General features: G+C 29.2%; 1 protein-coding gene across 1 annotated transcript; it reads left to right on the forward strand.

Annotated features, from left to right (window-relative positions):
- The first annotated feature begins 2,633 nt into the window (after positions 1–2,633).
- Positions 2,634–8,295, forward strand: ACYB-2 (Cytochrome b561/ferric reductase transmembrane protein family). The gene is made up of 4 exons (XM_085739964.1): positions 2,634–2,892; positions 6,741–6,789; positions 6,893–7,092; positions 7,746–8,295. Exons 1-4 carry the CDS (start codon positions 2,749–2,751, stop codon positions 8,040–8,042), a joined length of 690 nt encoding a protein of 229 aa, XP_085596090.1. The 5' UTR covers positions 2,634–2,748; the 3' UTR covers positions 8,043–8,295.
- The last annotated feature ends 341 nt before the right edge of the window (positions 8,296–8,636 follow it).

An 8,636-nucleotide genomic window follows, 5' to 3' on the forward strand; every position in this document is an offset into this window, starting at 1 on the left:
AAAATTCATATTAAATTTATGTTTTGTTAAAAAATTCTAATTTTTTTGGGAAATATTTTTACAATATGCTACACATTTCTGGACAATTTCATTAAAAAATACTAAAATTAACTTAAAACTAGGGACCAAAAGTAGTGATTGAAAATTTTATAGGGACTAAAAGTTGAAGGAAAATTTTAGAGGGACTAAAACGAAAAATTGATATATTTATACGGATCAAAAACATATTTAACCCAAAATAAAATTAGGGAAATGTTAACTTGTGCCCTTAAGGCACAAGTTTAGAAGCCAAATGTAGAAACAATATATTGGAATGTGTGCATTAAATTTAATATTTAATGTTTTAATGAATTGAATGCACAAAGTTTAAGGAAATATTTCTTTTTTTGGATTTTTTAACACGTGTCATAAGGGCACAAGTTAACACTACCCGGGACATATATTTGGATTTGTATCTCAAGTTGCTGTTCTTGTAGTATCTTAGAAATCACCGCTTTCTATTTCTATTGATGTAGGTTTTTTTTTTTTTTTTTTTTGAAAAAAGTTGTTGTTGTGCAGGCTAGAATTGAAGCATTAACCACTAAACTTGAGCTGAACAGAGATTATAAAATAAAAGATGAAGCACATGGAGCGAATGTTTGGGAGTTTTATGTTTAGTCAGATCTCTTCGATTCAACCAAAAGGAGAGGGTAATAATAGAAACGACGAAATTGGCGGTGACATGAATGATGAAATTTAGCTTGGTTACTTATATTCATGTACCTTTTTGTTAGATCGAACATTATGATCTTTTCATATTTTGGACAACTTTATAGTTTGATGATATCTCGTGATGCACGTTTTTGTGTTTTAATGCTATGATTCCTAAGGGACAAGAATTAGAGCAAATCAACACTATTGAACATGTTCTTACACACTATTTATTTTTACACTAATAATACCCATCTAAATCAAGACTTAATTCCAACCATTACCAAAAAAAGCACACTCTAAAAACAAGTGTTCATAAATTTCAAATAAACCGCATTCACTTACACAATGTAGATTCATAGAAGTTACGACATAGGATGTTATATTATCCTTTGTAGAATAACTAATAAAAATAGAAACAGAGAGAAGAGGACGACCATGTCATAGTCCTCTTCGTACGAAAAATCATTTAATAGGAATCCCACTAACAAATACCAAAACACTAGCTGAACTAACACACTTCGTACTCCATCTCCTATATCTAGTCTGAAAACTTGTTATCTTCATCCTTGAGTTACCTCTAATTCATTGATTCATACGCCTTTTCGAAGTTCGTTTTCAGTAAAACAAGTTCGTAGTTTCTCTTCTTAACTTTCTTAACAACCTCACTGGCAATAAGAACACTGCTTAGAATTTGATAACCTTTAACAAATGTCGTCCGGGTTCCTACCATCATAATAACAACAATTTTTTGAGTATATTCACTAAATCTTTATATACACAACAAACTAGAGAAATATGCCCAAGATCACTAAGTTTTTTATGATTATACTTTTAAACTGAACACAATGCATGTATAATTCGTATCTTTAACCAATATAAATTTCATAAAATCAATCGATTTAAATTAATCTTTACCCAGCATAACATACTTAGAATAAAGTGGCATTGTAAGCTGTAAGTATTTTTACGTTGTCATCTAATAAAAATAATTTATTTTGTCACTATAAAGGAATACTATTTACATCAATTGCTCGATAAAATTAAGTTCCTGACATTTCATAGTTAAATGCGAAATTCGTTACTTTCTCTTTTGACTACCATGTTTGGTGGTGTCACCCAATTATATGTTTGGGAGTTATAACTTAGTTCGTAATTTTTTTTTATTGTTTGTTTTCTTCTTCGACTTTGTAATCTTCTGACTTGACATTTTCTTCCTAACACACCTTGTATTGGAAAGTGTAGGTCTTTTGATAGTTTAATCCATTTTGACTTATTAAAAAAAGTTGTAAGAGTATGGTGATGCTTTAGAATAATGAATTCTCATTTTGAACAAATGTGTAATATTACATACATCTCCTTTGAACTCTAACAAAATAAGCTACCAAAACATGCATAGTTCGAAATTTTAATGGACAATGTCTTTTTTTGAATGCTAATGGACGAAGTCTTATTTGATAAAAAATACTCCATTTCGATCATTATTTAGACACACGAACAAAAAACAAATGTCATATAATTACTTTAATTTAATTATATACGTTATTGAATTCCTCATTTCTTTTTACCTTTTTCTTAAGTTTATGTGCGCGCCAAATTGAAATGCCTAAATACTTTTCCAACTTTAGTGTAAACAAAGCAAATGAAGGGCAAAGAAGTTGTAGAAGCATAACAATTCTTCCATGTATACAACACCAAATAAAATTTATTTGGACATACATAAATTATAAAAATTAAAATATAAATGACACAACAAAATTAATTTCTGATTTAAAATTTTCGATTTGTATGCGTCCAAATATATTTATGATTAGAGGGATATAGGTATAAGCAGGTAAAAGAGTGGTAAGAGAAAGAACGACGTGTCAAGCATCTAGATAGGAAAGAGAAAGATTTCGATAAGCATCGCACGTTGATTAGGTAGTTAGAGGATTTGTAAGTCTACACACACACCGTGTATCTCACCTACGACTACGAGCTGTGTCCACTTTCCACTTCTATGTTCTAATAAGAATCTAACTCCAACATCACTTTCCACAAACACAAACATAGAAGAAGATGGCGTTAGGTGTACCTGCTGTTCCCTTCACTTACGTTGCTCATCTTCTTGGTATTGTCGCAATCGTTTTGGTCTTGGTCTGGAACTTACACTTCAGAGGTGGTTTGGCTTGGAATTCTGACAACAAAGCTCAAATCTTCAATGTACTCTCTCTCCAATCTCTCCCTATTTGTTTCTATTCAATTCAATGTTATTTACTTTCTCAATTTCATTCAACTTTCTTTGGAGTAGGTCTATGCACTAAACTTGCAATTTTTTCACCTTTTTTAAAAAACAAATTTACGAGTACTGTGCATAGCTTTTTGAATTATGAGCCACTTGTGTAATTTTCATTTTATTTTTGTTTGTTGAAAGCTAGAACTTGAGATGAAAGTTCTTTCCAGATTTATCTCTCCTAACTAACTAGTCTAGCTGGTCAATAATAATGGTGTTTATACGCAGTAAATAAATAGTGGGGTTTATTTTATTACGTGATTAATTGATTTAAATCATTTTAATTTTTTGTAAGGAAATAATTAAATTTTTAATTAAGTACAATTTTGACTGGTGGTGCATTAATTAAATTTGTATCTCTGCTTTCAAAATACTTGAATCAGTTTGATATGATTCATTATTCATTGCAAAAAAAGTAAATCAGTTTACTATTAAAAAAAAAAAACAAAAAAAAAGCTTAACGTGGTGCATCGCATGTATCTCGTGTAATATTATATACTTTGAGGCTGTCCGGCCCGTTACTACTGCAACTTGTGATAAATAAAATATGGGATTTTCCTTGTTTTTATATTTAATAAAAGTCATTAGCATCATTATAGTTGTCCAATTCCTTTTGTAAATTTGGTCTTGTTTTATAAAAAAAAGTATCAAGAAGGAAAGAGAATTGAATTTTTTTACTCCCATTGTTTTCGGTGCCATTTAGGGTGGGAGACCACAGTAGGTCTCCTACCGTGGGAGACTCCCGTTTCTTTCTTTTTATTTTTTTGGACAGCTTAAATAACCTGTTTTTGCAGGTGATGTACACTGTTTTTGCAGCTTTATTGTGTTGGAGATAGAAAAGTATATAGTAAATCATTTCATGTACATTGTGGTGGTATGAATATTACAAGATCAATATAGGAAATTCATATTAATTAAAATAGGGTTAAATATATTTTTGGTCCCTATAAAATTGCGACCTTCTAAGTTTAGTCCTTACTTAATTTTAATAGCTTTTTTAATCCTTACAAAAAAAATTACTTATAATTTTAGTCCCTGCTAAAATAAATTTTGTTTAATTATCCTTAAACTCTTAAATTTTTTAACGATTCTTTTTATACAAGTTTAGAACACTATGAAAGGTTCATTTACTAAAATCTATAATTTTTTAACATGAAATAAATTAAATATGAATTTTTTAAAACGACAAAAGTTTAAGATATAAGTAACAAAAATATGGACGTAAAAATCAAATTTTTGCGATATTTTTTCGGATGACCTTTTAATAACGTTCTTAACACGCCTGTAAAAAATTGTTGAAAAACTTAACAGTTTATGCATAAATTAAACAAATTTGGATTGAGTAAGGACTAATATTGAGTGCAGAAATTTTTTGTAGGGACTAAAAATGCTATTAAAATTAAATAAAGACTAAACTTACAAGGTCGTAATTTTGTAGGGATCAAAAACATAACCCATTAAAATAACTTATCCTTCTTTGAACTATACAAAGACAGAGAAATGTTACGTACTAATTCTCTCATAGAATATACATATAAATGGTCAATAGGTTTTAAATATTTAAATTGCATATTAATCACGTAGAAACATAATTGGGAGATCCTTTAAAACAACCAAAAAATGACAAATTATTGTGAGAGAATATCATATAATTATTTTGTTGGATAATTATTTAATTTAATATCGTTTATTTATTTATTTTCTGTTTGCTATTAAGTTTTATTATGTTAGATTTATTTGTATTGTCACTACCAAAAAAAAGATTTATTTGTATTGTAGTGCAACCATATATTAGGCACTAAGGTTGTGACAGAGCCTAATATTGATGTTTATATCGTGATATTTATACATGTCTATCTAGAAATAAATTAGTTAAAAAACTAGACAACTATACTGAAAGCGAGTAGACCCTATAGCAGTAAATACCTAGGACTCTATGAGAATCTTTCAAAGACTAACTTCTATTTTATGAAAATCTTTCGAAGACTAACTTCCGTTCTATGAAAAATTTCTAAAGACTAACTTCCGTTATATGAGAATCTTCTAAAAACTAACTTCCGTTCTATAAGAATCATTTAAAGGCTAACTTCCGTTCTATGAGAATCTTCTAAAGACTAACCTCTTGTTCTATGAGAATCTTTCAAATACTAACTGTGATTCTATGAGTAACTTCTAAAAATTAACCTTCATTCTGTGAAATTTTTCCAAAGGATGAAAGTTAATAAAATTATAATTTTCTAACAAAACATGAGTTAAATATGAATTTTTACTCTTTTTGCGGTTAAAAATTCATACGTAATTCATGTTTTATTTAAAAATTATAATATTTTTTAGAGATATTTACAGTATTCTATACAATTTCGTTAAAAAATACAATTGCTACACATGAATTGACTTAAAAATACAGTGATTGAAAAGTTTATAGAAACTAAAAATTGAAGAATGATTCTAGAGGAACTAAAATGAAAAGTTGATATATTGATAAGGATTAAAAACATATTTATCCCTATTTAAAAATACCATAATATTCTTTCAAAAAAAAACATAATATGTAATTACTAATGTTTTTTTTTTGAAGGAATGTGATTACTAATGTTATTTTTATTCATAATTATATAGTTATTATCATTAAAATTAAATCAGAATTAATTAAGGCGTATGAGCATGCTGGGATTTTTTTAATTTTTCCAACATTGTTAAAAACACCCTTTGTTAAATGTAATTCCAAAATTAATTGGTATTTTTAAAATATATTTTTTTGGTAGTGACCGGGGTTTGAACCCCAGACCTTGCATATATATATATATATATTAAAAAATATAATCTTAATTTATACCAAAAAAAATATATATAGAATCTTAGTAGGTCAAGTAACTTATAAATCTCAACCATTCAAAATATTTCTAATATATTTAATGCTTGACATCCATTTTGCAAAAAAAAAAAAAAAAACTTCAAGTCTCCTATGGTAGGAGACCTAAAGAGGTCTCCCACCGTAGCCTTTGCCATTGTTTTCTCTATGTGGAGTTTTCACTGTATGGTTCAAACAAATTTAGGATCAAAGAAGTTTTTTAGTCGTCTTTAATATTATTTTTTATATGTTTGATTATTGGCCCCATTCCGTACCCACTTCTTTAGAATTTTATAATTGACGGGGTCCAAATTTTTCTATCATACATGACGGGCTTATTGACAACACATACTTATCTGTTCATTTGAATGAAAAATGAATTTTCCTGTAGTGCCGGCTCAAGCACTAGATATGGATAAAATAAATCATACTTTTAATATTTTTTCAATTCTGTTCTTAGTTTTGTCAAGATTGTTCACTAGTGCTATTATTAGCCTTTGAATTATCTATTCTCAATGATGTTAATTAAAACAGTGAAATTGCTTATTTTCTAGTACAAGATAATTAGAGTTAGGAAATTTGAAGTGTCTTGCAATTATAAGCAATTGACCATGTGATTTGCCATGTCTCTTTCTTTTAGATTCAATTTAATATATGATTATTTTGATTAGGTGGTTTTTAATTTTAAAAAACTGATATTCAGAGATGTGTTCCTTCCAATTTAAATAATCATATTAAGTCCTGATATTTTATCATGCATTATGAAGTCAAAGAAATGTAGGATGAATAATTTATTAGGCAAGTTGATTAATCATATGATATTATTCACTTGCTGTTAATCACAAAAATACTCAAAAAAAGTATTTATTTTTTAGCTCTGATATATCATTTGTGATTTCCGTAACATATCTTTTTTTCTTAATTCAGCTTCATCCTGTTCTTATGCTTATTGGATTAATAATAATTGGAGGTGAAGGTAAGCAAAATAAGTTCACACTTCACATGTTACTTCTTTACGAGTCATTGCTATCCTGGATTTTTGTTGACCTACAAGCTGATTCATAAAATAAAAATTGCAGCTATTATAAGTTACAAATCTCTTCCATTGAAGAAGGAAGTAAAGAAATTGATACACCTTGTACTCCACGCAATTGCAATAGTACTTGGAATAATTGGAATTTGTGCTGCGTTCAAGAATCACAATGAAAGCGGGATTGCCAATCTGTACAGCTTACATTCATGGCTTGGAATTGGGGTTATTTCCCTTTATGGCATTCAGGTAAACTATTTGATAGTACTAGTATTGTCTAATTGAAAGCAGGATATGATTATATGGTCTCTTATTGCCATTAGCGCTTCTGTTTACTGTGAATGCATCAGTGTTGTCAAATTAACACCATGTCACTGTGACGGTGGATTCTATGTCAGCTAGCTGCTATAGTCTGCAAGGAGAAAATTTGAAATCCATAGAATGATAAAATTTGATTACAATGAGTATAGGATACACTTTATATAGTGGTCCTAACCATATTAACAGATCTTAACTAATTTGCAACCAATACTAACCAACTTGTAAGTTGTAACTATCTTTAACAAACTCTAACCACTTATAACAAACTCAAACTATATCTTATACTATCAGGACTTGATCTAGGTAGTTATGATCCAATTATTAAGTTATGTACGGGTTCTTCCTTTAGTTCTCTATTAATTTGTTACTCTCTCCCTTGCATGAAGGGGATAATATTAGATAAACAGAAAATTAGGAGAAGGAACTGACTCATAACCCAATGGTGCAAAGTGCAAACTCTTAATTGAAAATCCAAACTTGGCTTATCCAAATGAATCATTTGATTTGACATCATGCTATATTAGAACACAATTATCTTTCAATTTTCCTAACATATGTATTTTATTTTTTTATACCTGCAGTGGATATTTGGGTTTGTGGTATTTTTCTACCCTGGTGGGAGTTCAGAGTTAAGACGTGAGTCAGTTCCATGGCACGTGTTATTTGGGCTGTTTGTGTATATTTTGGCTCTCGCCACTTCTTCTCTTGGGTTTCTCGAGAAGCTCACATTCCTGGAGAGTTCAGGGGTGGCAAAATACGGGGCTGAAGCTTTACTTGTCAACTTCAATGCTATAATCACAATCTTATTTGGTACCTTTGTTGTATTATCTGCCATATCTCAAGCTCCTCCGGCTGCTGATGACTACGCACCCATATAGATTTCACTTGGCAATGTCATCATGTTTTTATGAATTTATTAATTTAAGTAATATCACGTCTGCTGTTGTAAGTTTGTTGTACTTGGGACTAAGGGAATACGATCTGTTTATATGGTTGGACTCGACTTGTATTTGATCTTCAGTAGCATCCACAAAAACAAAATATGAAATTATTGCCATAATTTATGGTGCATTTGTGTAAGTTAAAAAATCGTGTCGAGGTTGGATGAAAAAGTAATTTTATTTTACAGAATTGATATATGTTATTGATTACTGATGAGACAAAGGCTGAAGTAGACAGGGTCTCATATTTGATGTGTGAAGAGTGGGTTAAAAGTCCCATATTGAATAAAAAAATATATGTGACGAGACTTATACTTAACACTGGATATGGAGAGAATACATGGTGTCCAGGCCATCTTATATGTTAAAATAACTTATATCCTTTCTATATTTTTTTTAAAATGTTGATTATTAATTAAATTTCAAATCTACATTAATCCTAGTTTGATCTTTTATAATTAAAAATAGTAATACTAAATGATAGAATTTCATTCTAAACTTTTAAGTTTAATATTTTCTGCTACGAACGTC

Source organism: Medicago sativa, chromosome 1, assembly GCF_051527215.1.
Source record: "Medicago sativa cultivar Bolivia chromosome 1, Bolivia_mono, whole genome shotgun sequence".
Classification (NCBI taxonomy): Eukaryota; Viridiplantae; Streptophyta; class Magnoliopsida; order Fabales; family Fabaceae; genus Medicago; species Medicago sativa.

Excerpts from the sequence above, each read along its gene's own strand:
- ACYB-2 (XM_085739964.1), top strand. The coding sequence starts at position 2,749 with ATGGCGTTAGGTGTACCTGCTGTTCCCTTCACTTACGTTGCTCATCTT. Across the intron at positions 2,893-6,740 it reads ACAAAGCTCAAATCTTCAAT|CTTCATCCTGTTCTTATGCT; the intron begins GTACTCTCTCTC and ends TTCTTAATTCAG. Across the intron at positions 7,093-7,745 it reads TTTCCCTTTATGGCATTCAG|TGGATATTTGGGTTTGTGGT; the intron begins GTAAACTATTTG and ends TTATACCTGCAG.